This window comes from Amaranthus tricolor, chromosome 2 (assembly GCF_026212465.1).
Source record: "Amaranthus tricolor cultivar Red isolate AtriRed21 chromosome 2, ASM2621246v1, whole genome shotgun sequence".
Lineage (NCBI taxonomy): Eukaryota > Viridiplantae > Streptophyta > Magnoliopsida > Caryophyllales > Amaranthaceae > Amaranthus > Amaranthus tricolor.
In genome coordinates this window covers 16228918-16249035 of record NC_080048.1, presented here as the reverse complement: position 1 = coordinate 16249035, position 20118 = coordinate 16228918, and the positions used below count along the sequence as shown (strand labels likewise).

At 33.8% G+C, this 20118-nt stretch overlaps 2 protein-coding genes across 2 annotated transcripts in view; one reads left to right on the top strand and one right to left on the bottom strand.

Annotated features, from left to right (window-relative positions):
* Positions 1-9090: 9090 nt before the first annotated feature.
* On the top strand, positions 9091-11760 carry LOC130805051 (uncharacterized). The gene is made up of 4 exons (XM_057669650.1): positions 9091-9457; positions 9542-9602; positions 9709-9853; positions 11340-11760. The coding sequence occupies exons 1-4, from the start codon at positions 9229-9231 to the stop codon at positions 11598-11600; spliced, it is 696 nt and encodes a 231-aa protein (XP_057525633.1). The 5' UTR covers positions 9091-9228; the 3' UTR covers positions 11601-11760.
* Positions 11761-18310: 6550 nt separating this feature from the next.
* The window catches only part of LOC130805050 (glutamate decarboxylase), a 13038-nt gene continuing 11230 nt past the window's right edge, over positions 18311-20118 (bottom strand). The window contains exons 6-7 of the mRNA XM_057669649.1: positions 20080-20118; positions 18311-19149 (exon numbers count right to left, since the gene is read on the bottom strand). The exon at positions 20080-20118 is cut by the window's right edge and continues 14 nt beyond it. Coding sequence (XP_057525632.1) covers positions 18661-19149; positions 20080-20118 — 528 coding nt within the window. The 3' untranslated portion in view covers positions 18311-18660. The remainder of the gene's footprint in view (positions 19150-20079) is intronic.

Below are 20118 nucleotides of genomic sequence, written 5' to 3'. Positions count from 1 at the left end.
TTTGTGATATTTAAATTTTAAAGAAATAAATTAATAATCTAAATTGTTATAATAGGCAAAAAGAAAGAAAAATGAAACAAAATAATTCAAATTCTGTTATTTTGGTGAATAAAAATACACAGCAACTCATTTAATAATAAGTTAATTTTTAAAATATTTTGTTTGGATTTTAATCTTAAGGAAATTATTTATTCATGTACTAAATCTAAAACTAAGCTATTAAGAAATTAATTAAATAAAATTTTATTTTATTTTCTAATAATTTTGATAAATGGGCTAGGATCTATAATAAACCCAATATGTCCTTTTAAAGATATTTTTAGTATTTATTTATGATGGAACTATTTATTTTATCATTAATAATAAATAGACATTTAAGAAATTGATTATTAAGAAAATAATAAAACAAATGAAAATTAATCTACAAATAAATACTAAAGACCCATTTAAGTTTTGGTTTAGTCTTATAATAAATGATTATTTATATTTAAATTGTTATTATAAATTTATTTCTATTATATGTTATTGTAATGTTGCATTTATATGGAAACAGTAACATGATAATAAAAAGGCATGATAGTAAGGAAATGTCGAACCATGCTTCCGGCATGTAAAAAACGTGGGACGTGTTTTCCGGCACGTAAAATACGGCGAACACAATAAGGTTATTTAACCTGACCTATGGCTGAGCAACATTGTACTAGAGGAGTGACGACTCCCACTAAGTTAGGGGTTTTGGGTTACCTCACCCTAACAGGCCCTTACATATATTAAACAAAAATCATATGTGTTGCTTTCATTAAATAAGTAATCGGATTTCATGCCCTAACGCTCAAGTAGAAGTGTTAGTAAATCACGCCCTGGTACTAAAGCAGAAGGACCAGAAGTTCCTCTTTATTGCATAAATTATTTTGCAAATTACTTATTGAAATGCACATATTTGCATACTTGTATTATACTGCCAAGTTTTTATACTCGGCTTATTAGCTGACCGATTCCCATCGGCTGTTCCCTTATAATGGGAGCAGATGCTGCAGGTGACTTTACATGAGGTTATAAGAAGCTATTGTATCGTCTATGTGATATTAGGACATAGTATGTAAGTAATTTATATAATGGGTATGTAATAACGATAATTATGTACTGATGCAAGATGTAATATGTAAAGTTATATTTTAATGTTTTAAGTTTGTTGTCTTTTTTGAAAATACTATTTTTTTTTGTGCAATAATAACGGTTCGATAGACTTCCGCTTTAGCATTACTTACTATTATATTATATTATATTAAACCTATATTTAGGAAAGAACAGTCTGTTACAAGACTGTTGCTTTGCTTCAATGGTTGAAAAGCATAAGATTTCCTTATGGTTGTGTCTAATATGGCAAGGAATATTGACATCATCAATTTTTCGGCAAGAAAAGTAACGATTGTCATGTTTTCATACAACGATTAATTCCAATTGTATTCATAGAATAGCTACCGGTGAAGGTTTGGGAAGCACTTACCAAGTTGAGCTTATATTTTAGAAGTTTGACAATCACAAAGCTATTTGTAAAGGATTTGAGGAAAATAGAAGAAGATATTCTAGTTATCATCTGCAAACTAGAGACGATATTTCCGCCCATATTCTTCTGTAGCATGGAACACCTTCCTATCCATTTGGCATATGTGGCATGGATTGCAGGACCGATCCAATACAAATGGATATATCCATTTGAGAGGTAAATTATATCTAATTAATTGTATTTAATTAATATACATATAGTTCATTCATTTATTACAACATTGTTCTAAATTCTGGGGTGTTACAGGTGGTTAGCAGAGCCACTGGTCCCTATTTTCGATGCTTTGTGTCCTCAAAATCGTTGAGAAATTGTTTAAAGTTAGAAGTTATTCGTGAGAGTGGGTAGATATAGGATAGGTGCATATTACATATTCATGCATAATGATCATCATTGCACGTGCATAGATAAATATATAGTTTGTTTAGCTTGTTGTGAGACTCATTCTCGTGTGTGTTATTATTATAAATAAAAAAAAATTATGATGGTGGTTTGAATGATGACATGATTTAATAAATCAGTAGAATTGAATTATGCATTATCAAGAAATAATGAAATTATTGAGTATTTGGTTCAACTCGACTTGTATTATAAGTAGTCCTTATGGAGATGTGAAGTATGAATGATGAAGTTCTAGAGAAGTTGGTTGGATCGGGAACTTTCTCTTGCTTGTGATGATTATATGAAATTTAATCTTATGTGTCTGAATATTTGTTCATGTTAATTGTTTTCATAAAGCTTACGAGTTTTGATATTAATCCTATACATGAACCCACTGTTTATTAATCTGCTTGAGCATTCCCTTTGTCAAGTGCATTCGTTCATCATAACATAGAAGGTGGTGATCATAATTCTCTTACATATGTTTAATGATTGTGCAAGTATGATCGTAAGTAGTTTGAACCTAAATACGGACAAAAGCTAAAGTGTAATAAGAGTTCGATATATTGTAAAGGAACGAAAGGGGTCTTGTATGCGATATCTTATAAATAAAGTTTTAATCACCAGTTGATGATAATAGTGCGGTCATAGTTAAAGTATAGATGCGTTAAAACCTAAGTATTAAGGAGAAGTTCGAGAGCACGTTAAGAGTTTATAGTTTGAGAATTTAACCCCCAATTTCAAACCATGATCTATAAGAGTATTACTGATATATTCTTCATATAGTGATGAGTTGAAGTTAAAAGATTGTTTTCAATGTCTCTAAGTGTTTAAAGATAATGATATATCTGTTGAACTAAATTATCACATTTGTATTGTTGTTCAAACTAGAATTGCCTTAATATTTCCATTTGAAGTTATAATTCTTACTAGGTTGAGGCTCTTGACCTTTGTAATTAGCTATAGTAACATTGGTGTTGAGTTTTAGTGGGGCATAATCGTGTCTACCAATAAACGTGTTCAATCTCATATGGTGATTGCGACTGATGCTTTAAATTGGTTAATGTAAAATATATTTGTTAATTCTAAACCCAACATCTTATGCTTGTAGTGAGACCTTGAGAATCAGTTAAGAGTGAAACGATAGTCAACCTATTAGCCTTAGTAATCACTTTATATATATTTTGATGAATTATATACTATAAGGGTCCCCTGTCTTTGATTTTGATTTTTGTAAGCATCCAAATCTCATCATAATGAATATAGTATTTCATGTTTGCCGAGTGATAACGACCTTTAAATCACTATTTGCTTGTCGAAAAAAAAAAGAGAAACTAGTTGAAGTGGCTCTTTGGATAAAATATGGGTGATTTTGAGTTTGAGTATCAGAGGAGAAAATTATCATTCGCAAGTCCTTTGAGTTTTGTATTTCATTGAGACATGATATATTATTCATACATAAGTCGATAACTTTGTATTAAAGTGGATAGTTAAATAATAATCATCGTAAACAAATTTGCATGTAAGGGCCTAAGGATTGATTCGAGGGAGCACTATTGAGTTAAGACATTTTGTCTCATTAAATGCTTATATAGAGTGATGAATGCTTTAATTGGATGATAATGCGAAGAAGAATCGTGACGGCTTTAAAGCGTTAGCTAGATAGAATGATATTTGAAATTAAAAGGGAATCAGTGATATTATAATTTGATTTCTCATGGCCTTCTGGGCAGTTACAAGACATAAGGATAAAATAATCTGATGATGAGGTGGAATGAGCGTCTTTGTGCACATAAGATACACTTAAATGTTTTAAGCATTTTAGAGTATCTCATTTATCACCAATTTAATAGTCTTGCCAGTGTATTGAAATGATAAGACTTAGATGAGATTCTAAATGAAGCTGACTTTACGCAAGTTATTGTTTTAATAATGATTGATGTGATACGTGGTAAGTTAAGTTGGAGAGTTACTAAAGATAATGTGGTCCTAATAAAAGTCATGAGGTGCTTATTATTGAGAACTTAGCATTGATTCCTACTACATATGTTGAAGCACTAACTCATAAAGGTCTCACATCATAAACAAAACCTAGATGTCCATCTAAGCTAAGGGCACAAGCAATCACTTGGAATTGGATAGTCTTGGTACTCTTCTTACATATTTACTGACATGAATATCAAAAGTGGTCCCTAAAGGCAACCCTCTCTGCCAACTTACATTTATACCTCTTTGCAGTCATAAGGGGTTTTCGTATCCAAAAAAAGGTTAGATAGCAATGAAAAACTCCCAACTAGTACACTGATCATCTACTAATTCCTGGTACCAGAAAAGCTTGCGCTTAACTTAATTACATCCAGTCTCATACATAAAAAACTACAAATGCTAGACATGCACATATTCAAGTCCCTCGTATCTTTGATATATCTCTCATTTGGAAGTTGATGGTATTATTTATCAAATACTCTTAGTTTGTATTTTATTCTTATATTATGTGAAAATATAATCAAGTGATTTTTTATTTATTCGGTAAATATTATTAATTTTAATTTTTTTAATTTTTAATTAAAACATTAATACAAATATTTATAAGTAAATGAATAATTTGCGACTTATAGTATTAAAGTTTAGTACTTTTGCGAATTACAACCTCAATGTTTATTTTTTACGAATTATAGCCACCAATGTATCAAAGTTTAAAGGTGAACTCCGACCACTTAACCTAAAATTTCAACCACAAAAATGGTCGCAATTTTTTGTGTTAGCCTGAGTTGTAAACTTTAATACTTTACTGGCTGTAATTCGCAAAAAATAAACATTAAGGCTGTAATTCGCAAAAGTGCTAAACTGTAAGGTTATAATTCGTAAATTATTAGTGTCATGTTTGGGAATGATGATTTCATTTAGAAATTTGAAATTGGCTCAAATTTATTGTCTAGCAATATAAAAATTTTAAATTTGGATTTGGATTAATTTCACCATTGTTTTTAAAGTATTTAAAATTGATAATTTGAGAATGACCTTCTAGACCTTGTCATTCTCAAATTCTTCATATATAATTTTATTATTAAAATTCATAATTTAAAAGGAAATATTAATTCTCAAACATAGCACCAACTAAATTAAGCTTTAGGGAGTGTTTGACATGAGAGAATGGGGTTGAGACTCAAATTAAACAAAGTACCATGTTTGTCTATGGGGAATGGATGTGAGACTTTCAAGTCTCAACTCCTCGAGTATCACCTTTTAATGCCTTAGAGAGTAAGAGGACATTTGGGATGAGACTTAAATTTGTATAAAAATGACAATTTTACCAATAATGAAGTAAATTGGTAAATTGTCATTAATAAAAAAGACAAGATATAATAAGAAAAAATTGGTAACTTTATAAGTATTTTTAATTAAATCCCATTTAATTCTAAAATTTTACCAAATATAAGATATTTTTTCTTAAAGTCGTATCCCACATATCATCTCAAATATAACAACATAATTCTCACAATTCTCAATTCGTTACGTCAACACCCCCTCTATTGTCAAACAGGAGTATACGGGGAAAGATTGAAATAAATAAGATTATTTAGCATTTTAATTCCAAGTATAAGATTGGGATAAACTTATGTCCCAAAATAAGCTTCCGTACGTCCAAGCCTAGCCTCGGGTAAGTCGCTGTTAGTAACAGCGACTTAAGGGAAAAAAAAATAAAATAAAAAGTTGAAAGTCGCTGTTAGTAACAGCGACTTTTAGCTTTATAATTTTCCAGAATCCTTCTTCCTCCTCACTTCATTTCGCGATTTAGTTTTTCTCCCGCAATTCTCTACTTTCTCCTTCTTCATTCGAACCTTGTAAGGATCTTCATTCCTTCAACTAAGGTCATCAAGTTTCAAGTTTGTACCGGTAATTAGTGTTGTAGTCTTCTTAGATCGACCTAAGGTAATTTTTTTTGGTTTTTTTTTCAATATTCTAAAAATTAGGGTTTGTTGTGTTTTAATCAATATTCACATTAATGTAGGTTGACAAGCTTCCAATTACGTAATTCTTCTTGATCTACAGCTAATTGAGGTTCGTTTTTATTATAAATTTTTTCATTTGGTGGTGAATTTAAAATGTATGTCATGTGTAGTGGGCATTTACACTTGAGCTCTATGATTATGTCAAATGTAGTTGTTATTTACATTGATCCTCACTTTTAAAAGTTTGTTCCAGAATTATTAGTTGAATGTAAAATGTATAGTGGTCATATATTTATGAAGTTGATGGTGATGTTGATTTTTTATGTGTTGTTGTAGAAATGGCTTCATTTCGTGTCACCGTTGTATGCTTTTGGAATGGTTCAATTCGATCAACTAGTAATAATGTTAAGTATGTTGGGGGAAAACGTAAACTGTTTGCATGCAACTCATACATGGATTTGAATGAATTTAAACATTTTATATGCTCTAGGATTGGCATTGACACTACAAGAAGTACTGTTAATTTAAGTTTTAAATACAATCTGAGTGGAGATTTGTTAGCTTTTCCGGTTGAGGATGAGGAGGCTATAGATGCAATGTGGGAGTATTCAAGGTCTACCCCTAGTCCTTCTTTAGAGTTATATGTAGAAGAGGTACCCCTAGGGAACGAAGATGTGAACGTAGTGGAAACAAATGCATTTATGAATATAACTTCTTCTGCTCCTTCTCATACGCCCTTCCCTACCCAAGAAACCCAAAATCCCTTTATGCCATCTTCCTCTTGTCCTTCTAATGAACCCAATCAACTTCAATTTCAAGTGACAAATGATGATACTTGTAACTTAGAAGATACAAATGAGCCTTGGGATGATGTTATTAGTGAGAGTAATGAATTCGTTGAAGCTCCTTCTGAGGATGATGTTGGTATTGACGAGGAGGCTCTAGCTAATGACATGACTTTAGGAAACATTCCAACAATCGTTGCCCCTACACCCTATGCACTGGTTCCCCCTCTAGATGAACACATTGAGGACAACTCTTGGAGGTCTTGGGATTGTGATACAACCTACACCGACGAAGGAGAGTTTCAAAAGGGTATGATGTTTGACAACAAGGATGCCTTGTTAGACGCTGTTAGATTGTATCATATTCGTAGGAACGTTGAGTACAGAACTGAGACTTCAAATCAAACCGTGCTCACGTTGAAGTGTAAGAGAGGGTGTGGTTGGAGGCTTAGGGCTAGGAAGACCTCCTATTCACCGTCATGGGAGATAATTACTTATAAAGGGAAGCACGGGGGTTGTATTTTAAGTACTGAAAACGTGTCAGCTGGGCACATTCATTTGACATCTTCCGTGATTAACAATCGTATTAGAAATTGTGTTGCTCAAGACCCATCAATTAAGGTTTCTGTTGTCCGGCAAATGGTCAAAGACCAATTCGGTGTGGAAGTGACCTATAACAGGGCTTGGTGTGCTAAACAGCAAGCCCTTCTCTCCATCTATGGTACGTGGGAAGATTCTTATCCTCTTCTTCCACGCTTCCTGAAGGCACTGCAAATTTCAAACCCCGGTACCGTAGTTGAGTGGTTCTTTAAGGAAGATAATGATGTCGGTGTATATGTCCGTCCTAGTATTAGAACTTTCCAACGCGTGTTTTGGGCTTTCCAACCTAGTATTGAGGGATTTAAGTATTGCAAACCCGTTATTGCCATTGACGGAACACATTTGTATGGTAAGTATCGCCATACGTTGTTGACTGCGATTGCCCAAGATGGGAACAAGGGAATATTCCCGCTTGCCTTTGCTTTGGTCGAAAAAGAATGCATAGCCGCGTGGTCTTGCTTTGGTCGAAAAAGAATATTCCCGCGTGGTCCTCACAGGGTGCCACATCATCAAACTATCAATCTCCTCCCCTACCCGAGCGTCATGCGACTGCATCTTACTATCGTAGGAGGCGTCGTAAACCGTCACAATTAGACAGGGTACAGGAGGAGGATTAGCATTACAATAGTTTTGTAATTATTTAACATTTGTACATACTCATTTGTAACTGTTGGTCTTTTGTGTGTAAATTGTAACATATATGTACATGTATATATTTTTACCGTAGTATCACACGTTTATTATGAGTGAATTGATGTTAACTACTCAAACTTTTGGGCGATGAATCATTCCGCGAACAATGCAGCATAAATTTAATCAAAAACATACAATCATATTCAAATAAGGATGTTGCTATTCAACATTCAACACAATTTCAAGCAAGTTCAACAAATCCAAATCCAATTACATACTTCATGCATTAAGTTAAACTAGCGTCCGTAACTAAGAAGGCTTAGTTAACTTTCTCATAATTCTTTCAGTCTCTTCTTTCCTATGTGCCATATCATCCATTTGTCTCTTTAGATTAAATACCTCATCTTTAAGCTCTTGTTTTTCCTTCTCAAGCCGTATTATTAAGTCTCTCTGCCATTTTGTACCCTCCGGAGCAATCCAGCGAAAGTATGTGCATCCTAATCCGTCAGCCAAGTAGAAAGGGCAAGTAACAAATTCACGCCCTGGATCGAAGTCGCTCTAATCAGTATTAATCTCAACTTCATAACCACAATCACAAAGCTCTTCAATACAATGCTCCTTTGACATCTACATAATACATATAATATATTAACGTTAGTGAACTTTCAAAAATAATGTTTACATTTACAATAATAAAACTAACAAAATACCTTATGTTAACTTTAACAATTGATGGAAAAGAATAAGAATGATGTAGAATGGATAAAATGAAGTATAAGAAATGATGGACCTATTTATACAACAACATTACAACGGCTATTTTCACATTCTAACGGCTATTTTTCTAATTAACAACGGCTAGTTTAGTTTTTAAATTTAAAAAAAAAAAAAAAAGCTAAAAGTCGCTGTTAGTAACAGCGACTTAAGGAGTTGACCAGTCAACTCCTTAAGTCGCTGTTACTAACAGCGACTTTCAACTTTTTATTTATTTTTTTTTCCCTTAATTCGCTGTTACTAACAGCGACTTACCCGAGGCTAGGCTTGGACGTACGAAAGCTTACTTTGGAACATAAGTTTATCCCAATCTTATATTTGGAATTAAAATGCTAAATAATCTTATTTAATTCAATTATTTAGTATACGAGACTATACATAAAAAATCTAAAAAAGCAAACTCCAATTAATCCTCGTAATTGTCGCCTTTTCGTATCTGGAATTCTCTTTTCAGTTGAACTCCATTTTCAGAGTTCACTCATACTCTATCTGTTACTTTCCTACCTCAATCTCTATCGATCTCTGTTTCTGTTCAACAATGGCGTCTTCAACTCTCTCTCACTCACTCTCCTCTCTCATCAAACCTCACTCTACTCTCTCCAATCGTTCGAATTTCACTCTCTCAACGAATTTTACCCCCTCAATTTCTCCTTTAACTTTCAGATCTTTTTCTCTCTCATCTTCATCCATTAATCATCCTTCTTTCGTCACATTCGCTTCTTCCGACGTTTCTGATAGCGTCACTGATGAAACTCCCATCGAAAAAAGTTCGCTTTCTTTCAGTCAATCTAATGGTTTTATTTGATGTTAAAAGTATTCAATTTACTTATTTTTTGAATCTGTTGTTACAGGATTTCCGGCATTTCCAACAGTTATGGATATTAATCAAATTCGTGACATTTTGCCTCATCGGTGAGTTTGTATATTCTTGAATTAAAGCATTTCATTTTTCTGTTTTACTTTGAATTATTTTGTTGCAAGGGTTTAAGAATTTTGATTGTGGAATCTGTGTGTTTAGGTTTCCGTTTTTGCTAGTTGATAGAGTGATAGAGTATAATCCAGGAGTTTCAGCAGTTGCAATAAAGAATGTGACAATTAATGATAATTTTTTTCCTGGACATTTTCCTGAGAGGCCTATTATGCCTGGTGTTCTTATGGTTGAGGTATTTACTCTATAACTATACTATTTCTAAGAGCATTTTGTTTTGAGTTTTATCTTTGTTGTCAATCAACATTTACTTCAATATCATGTGCACTTTATCATTATGGAGTTGAAGATAATGTTTGCAAGAAGGGTTAATAGCAGTCTCTTTGTTATTACAAGATTAAGACTGTATATATTTGATCCCCCCGTTATGTGGGGCTCCCTTCGATCGTGACCTCCTCGTAATGAGGGTATTGGCCTGCTTTCTTTCTCACCTTACGCACACATTGCCTTAAGTGAGACTCATTGGGATGATGATATTCGATTTCCTCATTACTCCACCTAGGTGAAAGCCGCTTAGTGGTGGTAGGGTGATGCAATGTTGTTATGAGGATTGACATTAAGCTACCTATGTTAATTGTTAAATTGGGTGATTTTTTATTCTATTTCTAGATTTTCTTTTGGTATTTTTATGAGGATTGACATTAAGCTACTGTTACATGTGTTTGGCTTATAAATATGATACTGTTCAATTTGTAAGATTTCTTTTTATTAAAGTTATATCGTTTCAGTTTATTATCTATAATAACTTAGTTGATGAGTTTTGAGGTGAGATGTGATATGTAGATCGTTGTTGCGAATTTAAATTAGCTTGTGTAGTTTTAGGTAATGTTCAAGATAATTTTGGTTGGTAAGGAGTTTTCTTTGTTAACATGAGATTTGTGACGTTACCCTCATGCATTGGAATAGATTTATTTGTTAGACCTTAAAAACGGAAGGCTGTTCATTTTACCAATACCACATGATCCTCTTGTGACTTCCTTCATCTAAAAGAAGTGGTTTAGAACTTTAGTGGAGCCTAAGAGTTAATAACAATATTTCTTCTTTTTTTGGTGGACATACTGTACTAGTATGAGCATGCAAGAGATGAAGCAATTGCATATAATTTTGAGAGCATCATATGATCTTCGTGAATGGGCCTACCTGAACCATTTGTTTTATTAACGGTAGTACCAAAGTCAAATCATGCAAAGGAGATTAGTTGAAATGGTATATTGGTTCGGAGACTATAAGGTGTCTGTAGGTTTTTCTTTGCATTCTTGTGAGAACATTTCAAATCGACTTTCTATGGCTCAAAACCTTTGTGCTATGTGAAGTTAGCTTCGTGAATTCAATCAATTGGTTCACAATCTGGACTATATTTAAAAGGAGTACATTAAAATGGCTCATTAGATTATGTGGTGTTCTTATCTGTGTGAAGCGATGACCTTTGTTACCAAAGGTCAATTACAAACAACCTCTTTGTTATCACTATCAAGGGTAAGGTTACATACATTTGACCCCTCCAAAATGATAGGAACCATTTAATGGTGTTGGGGTTGAGAAATGTTGTTGTCGGTAGAAAATCTTAGTTGATCATTTTTGCTTTATTTAGCTAGTCTTCTGTTTGGAAAGACCCGAATATTTAGCTCACTGATTAACACTACATCATTACCTATTTTAAGGCAATGGCACAAGTTGGTGGATTGGTTATGTTGCAACCAGAAGTTGGTGGTTCCCGTGACAATTTCTTCTTTGCTGGCATTGACAAAGTACGATTTAGGAAGCCAGTGATTGCTGGGGACACCTTGGTGATGCGAATGACACTTATTAAGCTACAAAAACGCTTTGGTATAGCAAAAATGGAGGGCAAAGCCTATGTTGGAGGTGACGTGGTTTGTGAAGGAGAGTTTTTGATGGCTATGGGTAGTGATTCTAGTGAGTGATAGTATTATTTTAGTTTTTTTTTTCTATTGTGTTCACCATTTCTTGTTGCAGTATTAATTTAAGCTAGAGCTTGCAGCCAAGAAACTATATTGTTTGTTCACCTCATTTGTCGGAATCTTGTAGTAATACATGAGGTTAAGAGTACTATTTAATGTGTTTCATTTTTTGTTCGATTTACAAGATTTTACCTTGATCAAGGATTTTAGGAAAGGTATTATGTTTCTGAAGCTAAATGCACATGCTCTAGATATAGATTTAGTTCACCCTCAGTCCAAACACAATCAAATAACCTCAAGAGCATTAAGATCAACAATGCTGTCATAGACTCATAACCTCAAGAGCATTAAGATCAACAATGCTGTCAAATAACCTCTAGATAGAAAATTAGTAGAAAACGAAGCCAAACTAGTTTCATTTTCACCCAAACAAGCCGAGTTGTCTTTCTTCAGTTGGTTCGATCACCTGCAAACGATAAATCAAACCAGACCTCAATTAAGGCCAGCATTGGCTTGTTAGGGAAGCCACTCGAGCTTTGTCATAGACTCATATCCTCTATCCAAGTGGCCACTTAACAAAAATCCCAGCTTTGGAAAAAAGTAAAATTACTAAATGCCCAGTTTGATTTTTCGGATCCCTGTTTCACTTATCTTGTTTGGGACAAATGATTGACATTTAGCAATCTCTCTGTCTCTTTTTTTTTTCACTTAAGAAATTCAAAATCCAAAAGCATTTTAAGGTGATAGGATCTTTTGATAATGTGTTCCTTAGTGCATATTGTTCATAGAAGTTATCATTATGGTTTTGGAAGAGATGAAAAAGACAAACCATACTTATAAAAGAGGTTATAACTAAAGAGTGTCTTAGCTCAAAAAAAACCTGCAAAGAAAAGAAAAGCAAGACAAGACAAAACAAAATACACGACAAGACAATGCAAGATAAAACGCTAATTACATAATCAAAGAAATATAATAACAGTCATAAAGTTCATTTTAATAAACAAGACATAGGTTAGGTGTAGGTGTAGATGATCATCCAATAAGACACAAATACGACTAATCCAACTAATTTTATTATAGTCAAGCCTTTAGAGGGTGTTACTCGCTCATATCTTTCTTAATTTGCTCCTTTCAAGTTTTCTTAGGCCTATGCGACTTCTCCATCAATCGTGATGTTTTCACCTTGCTCACGTATAGGTTAGTGAACTTTCTTTGCACATGTCTAAACTATTTCAATTTACTTTCACGCGTCTTTGCAGAAATGGGTGCAACCCTATGTTTCTCCCTAAAAACCTAATTTCACATTTTATCATCTCAACTACTTTTATCTTATACTCATATATCTTCTAACTGCCTATCCCATACAACAAGGCGGATCGAACTGTAACTCGGTAGAATTTACCTTCTAATCTAGTTGGAAACTCTTTATCACATAGCACATCAGTGGCTACTCTCCATTGAAGTCACCTAACTTCAATTCAATCCATTATATCTTCAACAATTTCCCCATCATGGTTATTAAAATCTCTATTCTGATATACTATTCTACGACTCTATAATCTAAAAACAGGCTAGCAATCCAGATCTTATGTAGAATCTTAATAATGGTAGGATCGCATGATCCTACTAAGATCAAGAATATCAGTATATGATCATATCACGATTCTACGATTCTACGATCTTACAGTCTGATCCCACAATAATAGTCTCAATTATAAGAAAAAGTTTATATATTGGCTTTTAATAGCATATAAGTGTAACTTAAAAACATTATATTAGGATTATAAAAATTCATATACTTACTAAAATGCACTTATTTTATAAAATCTATAGAGCACTTATATATGAAAATTATATCAAAATAGAATTTCGAGAGGGAGCTAAAATTTGGATTTTATAGAATTGTCTACTATTGTTGATGACTGATAAGTAGGTCTGGAAGTATTTGGGATAGAATCAAAATCCAACTGAATAATAATTTTGACTTCATCTAGTTTTAGTATGATTTGGATTTAAATAATAATTTTGCTAACCAAAATTTCTAGTTAGGATTTGATTTTACAGGAGGAAAACCAAAACAAAAAAAATTCGAAAATTTGAAAAAAATAAGACAAATAAACAACTTAATTCTAAAAATGAGCTTCGTAAAAACTTATTTCCCAAAATAAGCGTCCGTACAACCGAGCCTAGCCTCGGGATATTTCACTGTTATCAACAGCGAAACTCCAAAAAAAAAAAAATTAAAGGTTAAAGTCGCTGTTAGTAACAGCGACTAAATGAGTTGACCAGTCAACTCATTCAGTCGCTGTTACTAACAGTGACTTTAACCTTTAATTTTTTTTTTTGGAGTTTCCATCATTTTCCATACTTCATTATACCCATTTTGCATCATTCTTCTTCTTTTCAATCAATTTTTAAAGGTAACATAAGGTATTATCGCCGAAAAGTCTGAGTACTTAGCATCTCATTCATAATAAACGTGTGATACTACTTTTAAAATATATACAAATGTTGAGTATGTACAAATGTTCATTAATTACAAACAATATTCAAATGCTAATCCTCCTTCTATATTGCAATTCAACACTATGGTCGACAGGGCCTGGAGCTGCTGGATCCATCTATGCTGCAATTCAACAATAATTAAGCGTTATGTATTGCAAAAAATAATTAAAACGTACTAATTTGTTTACTTAAGTTATTTATTTGGTTGATATAATCAAATACAAGTACTGTTTACCTTGACGTACAAGTTCTAGTGTTATGAGCGTCACTACCACAACGACGGCAAGCGTTGCGTCTCCGCGATCCTTCGTCCATTTCGTTCGTTATCCTCCTGGACTTAGGTCTTCCTAATCCACGAATGTGATCAGGATCGTGTAGCACCTCAAAATCGGTGTATTGAGGCCATGACCTCTTATCAATCAACGGCAAGAATATGGATGCATATGTGTTAACATAGCTCTGGGTCGTGTAGCAGGAGTCCACAAAACGCTCGTAGGATAAGTGTCGCTTAATACATACGGCAAGAACATGAGAACAAGGTAAGTGATATATGGAGGGTTTGTTACAAGTGCATTTCATCTATCTCATATCTACACTTTGTATTTTACCACCCTTGGCGGATCCTCTATTACCACGTCCAGTCTTAACTTGGAAAAGGCCTCGTCTGTAGTCAAATGCGACGATCTGATGGTAGTTTGCCTTCTCGGTGTTACGGGTTATAATCCTAGTGGCCTGTGAAGTGTATTTATTTCCCCCAATTAGCCACGCGTTCGCATTCTCGCGTCTTTTAACAAAGTAATCATTAACACGATAGAAGGTGAAATCCACAAGAGTGGTTATAGGCAAGAAACGCACACCCTTCATCACGTTATTGAATACTTCAGCCAAGTTGGTATTAGTAACACCATACCTATACCCTCCATCGTGACATATTGACCATTTAGACATTTCACCAACTTGATCAATCTAAAAAAGTGCTTCACGATTAGCAACAGCAATGGCCTTCAATCCCTCGACGACCTTATGTGGTTGTCTTTGCTCTGCAGTCCTTCCATACATCTTCTTCAACTTCACATTACCCATATGGCGGTTGAAGTTACTTAACAAATGCCGCAAGCAAAACCTATGATGGGCGTTCGGAGGTTGCCATTCCAGCTCCTCCATGGTTGCTAGAATGCCCGCATGTCTATCGGAAATAACGCATAACCCTGGACTATGCATCACATGCTTACGAACACATGCCATAAACCAAGACCACGCGGCTATACATTCTTTTTCGACCAAAGCAAAGGCAAGCGGGAAGATTCCCTTGTTCCCATCTTGGGCTATCGCGGTCAACAACGTATGGCAATACTTACCATACAAATGTGTTCCGTCAATGGCAATAACGGGTTTGCAATACTTGAATCCCTCAATACTAGGTTGGAAGGCCCAAAACATGCATTGGAAAGTTCTAATACTAGGACGGACGTGCACACCGACATCATTATCTTCTTTAAAGAACCACTCAACTACGGTCCCGGTGTTTGAAACTTGGAGTGCCTTCAAGAATCGTGGAAGAAGAGGATAAGAATCTTCCCATGTACCATAGATGGAAGAAGGGCTTGCTGTTTAGCACACCATGCTCGCTTATAGGTCACCTCGACACCAAATTGGTCTTTCACCATTTGACGCACAACAGAGACCTTAATTGATGGGTCTTGAGCAACACAATTTTTAATAAGATTGTTAATCACGGAAGATGTCAAATGAATGTGTCCAGCTGACACATTTTCAGTACTTAATACACAACCCCCATGCTTCCCTTTATACGTAACAATCTCCCATGATGGTGAATAGGAGCTCTTCCTAGCCCTAAGCCTCCAACCACACCCTCTCTTACACTTCAACGTGAGCACGGTTTGATTTGAAGTCTCAGTTCGGTATTCAACGTTCCTACGAATTTGATACAATCTAACCGCGTCCAACAAGACATCCTTGCTATCAAACATCATACCCTTTTGAAACTCTCCTTCGTCGGTGTAGGTTGTATCACAATCCCAAGACCTCCAAGAGTTGTCCTTAATGTGTTCATCTAGAGGGGGAACTATTGCATAGAGTGAAGGAGCAACGATTATTGGGATGTTTCCTAAGGTCATGTCATTAGCAAAGAGTCTCCTCGTCAACAACCAAATCATCCTCAGAAAGAGCTTCAACGAATTCATTACTCTCACTTTTAACATCATCCCAAGGCTCATTTGTATCTTCTAAGTTAAAAGTATCATCATTTGAGACTTGAAATTGAAGTTGATTGGGTTCATTAGAAGGACAAGAGGAAGATGGCATAAAGGGATTTTGGGTTTCTTGGGTAGGGAAGGGCGTATGAGAAGGAGCAGAAGAAGTTATATTCATGAATGCATTTGTTTCCACAACGTTGATATCTTCATTCCCTAGGGGTACCTCTTCTACATATAACTCTAAAGAAGGAGTAGGGGTAGACCTTGAATACTCCCACATCGCATCTATAGCCTCCTCATCCTCAACCGGAAAAGCTAACAAATCTCCACTCATATTATACTTAAAACTTAAATTAACAGTACTTCTTGTAGTGTCAATGCCAATCTTAGAGCATATAAAATGTTTAAATTCATTCAAATCCATGTATGAGTTGCATGCAAATAGTTTACGTCTTCCCCCAACATACTTAACATTGTTACTAGTTGATCGAATAGAACCATTCCAAAAGCATACAACGGTCACACGAAATGAATCCATTTCTACAACAGCACATACAAACTCAACATCACCATCATGTTCATAAATATATGACCTCTATACAATTTAAATTCAACAACAAATTCTCGAACAAACAAAATTTAAAATAAAAACGTACTTCAATAAGCTGTAGATCAACAAAATTTAGTTAATTGCAAGCTTTTGAACCTACATTAATGTGAAAGTTGAATAAAATTCAGTAAAACCAAAATTGAAAAATAAACCCTAATTTTTCGAAAATATGAAAAAAAAAAAACACAAAAAAAGTACCTTAGGTCGATGTAGGAAGATTACAGAACTAATTAGTGGTACAAACTTCAAATTTGATGACTTTAGTTGAAGGATTGAATGTGATTTAAATGGAGGAATGAAGAAGAAATCGTAAAAGTTGAAGTAATGCACGAACTGAAATGAGGAAGAAGGACTGGAAAAAATATAAACCCCAAAGTCGCTGTTAGTAACAGCGACTTTGGGGTTTTAATTTTTTTTTTCCTCATTCGCTGTTACTAACAGCGAGTTATCCAAACCACTAGTTTGGATGTACGGACGCTTATTTTGGGAAATAAGTTTTCACGGAGCTTATTTTGAGAAATAAGTTGTTTGTTTGTCTTATTTTTTTCAAATTTTCAAAAAATTCAAACATACACCGAAATTTAGGCCCAACATTAAAAAATAATTGCTCATTTTTTTAAGTAGATAACCCAAATAAAAGCCTAAAAGTCCTAACTTGATCTAATTGAAACCCTAGTTTCCTTTAATACTACTCCACTATATTGCCACATGTTATTATAGATATTAAATTTATTTCCTACAGCTAATTTAAGAGTTGCCTACTGCTTTAATCTGCAACATGTATGAATTTATATTGGAAACTAAGAGCCGACTTCTAGAAATTAGATATTCTAGTCAAAGTGGTTAAATTCCGACGCAATTTAAATTTTGGTGTATTCATGGCTTAATTTGAATCGTAAATTTAAAATTCGATTCGGTTTATTTGAACATTAAAAAATCTAACTTGAATTTTGACTAAAATTTAACCTAATTTTGTTTGGTTTGATTTGGTATCGTATCTAATTCAAACCCAAACACTGAATTTACACATTATGATTTTATGGACATTTGCACTTTTTCAATTCTTATTTCATTCATCATTACACATAACGCTTTAGTGTGTCATAGTATGTCTTATTATATATATATTCACTAAATCATTATTATTTATCTTTTTTCGGTGGACATTCTTTATTAATATGAGCTTAAGAGGTACTAATAAGATGTTTCTCTTAATAAGGGAAATCTGGTCCATAAACCATACCCTTAGTGCATAGGTTTGAAGAAGGGTCATACCACTTCCACAAAAGTGTATATATAAAGATAAATCTTACCAAAAAATTCTGTAAAAAGCTACTAATAATTAAAAAAAAACAATATAAGCACTACACATAACACAATTATTCAACTCAAAATCATCGACATATAACAATAAGTTTGTTCGTCTCAGTTACAAATATTTCTATCACAGCACCAAAGTGCTATTACTACATTTTTGTATATCCTTCTCATCATGATAATGTCATATTATCAATTAGAAAAAAGAAGTATTTATAGAATTCTATTTTAATAATCCCCTTAATCAGAGAAATTCATGAATTGATCATTCAATCATGATCCATACTCAACTAACCCACATCAAAAAAAAAAAAAAAGGAAAAAAGATCTTTAATCTTGGTCAAAACCAATGCACGAGTGCTTTATAATGTGAAAATTAAATAAACATAGCATAAGTAGGATATAATGGTTAGATTTAGCAAACACCATTAGTTCGCGACTTCCTTTCATCAACGAACTTCTTCCAAATACTGCAAACCTCCATTTGCATCTGTAAAGCAGTCTTCTTCCTTGACATAGAATTATCACCATCGGCCTCAGTAGTTGCAAGAGCTAACTTAGCATTAGCACGAGCAGGAATAGCATCCAACTCGGTCAGAACCTTCTCGATGTCAGCAACTAGCCGATCAGCAAGGGTTCGAGAGAAGTCTTCTCGGATAACCACACGCAGTACTGTCACATTCTGCGCATCTGGGGGCATGGTGTAAGCTGGTACAATCCATCCGAACCTACGTAACATGTCTGAGATTTCAAACTCGTTGTGGAGGTTGTTATCCTTTAAGGAGAATGCCACCAGTGGAACTCCTATGTCCTTAGATATGATGTTGAATCGACCAGTATTTTCGATTCCTTTCCTCAAGATCATGGCATTCTCTTGGCAGTTTTCCATGATGTTCTTGTATCCCTGTTAGAAATATTAGTTCGGTCAAGATAAAATTATAATAATTGAATGAGGCGAATAGTCAAATTTGTAAAATGTATACACAAATCTCAAATTTAATACTTACCAACTATATTAATATTTGCACTGTTTTGATTTTTGCGTTTTCAAAGGCTCAACTTTAATCATGAATGATTCTAATCATGTAAATCTAAAATCAGATGAATCTAACAAAGATCTTACTATGATATTTTTATAAATTAGTAACTATTTGTGGTCAAATTTATTTAGAGTAACAAATCAGTGTGGTATACGCTATGTGACTCGGGCTCTTTATTTTGTTTCACATATCTATTTTCGATCCTTGATACTCGAATATTGGTATGATACTTAGACACTTTATTTTAAGCGTAAAATTGAATATTTAGACGTATCCAACACTTCAACGGGTATCAATATCCAACAACAGTACCCGAGTCCAAGTAACATAAAATACGAGTTTTATAGTAAGTATTGTATGAGACTGTTTCACCATGTGGCGGATCCATATAATCAGCTAATTTTTCAATTTAATCACTTAAAGATCTTAAAGTGATCACTTTATAATTATAAAAAAAAAACACTTTTAAGGATATAGTTTGTCACTTTAAGATTGTAAGTAATTATTTTAAGTTATACGATCATTCTGACATTATAAAATGTGATCACTTATACACTGCAAGTGATTACATTAAGGTTATAATTGAACAATTTAAGATTAAGCCCAATAGAAATAGCCCCACTGTAAAACTGTCTAATTTGAGAATTTGTGCAAGTTTTTAGATAGAGCGGTAGTATGGGATGAATGTCCTGTTGTAACCAAACTGATGCAACATATTACATATATATGAAATCTTAAAACGTCAAGAAATTCATAAGCAAGGTTAGTAGTTTATTTTTTGGGAGCTGATTTACCTCAAAACCCAAGCGAATTAGCTGATAGTACTGAGCAAT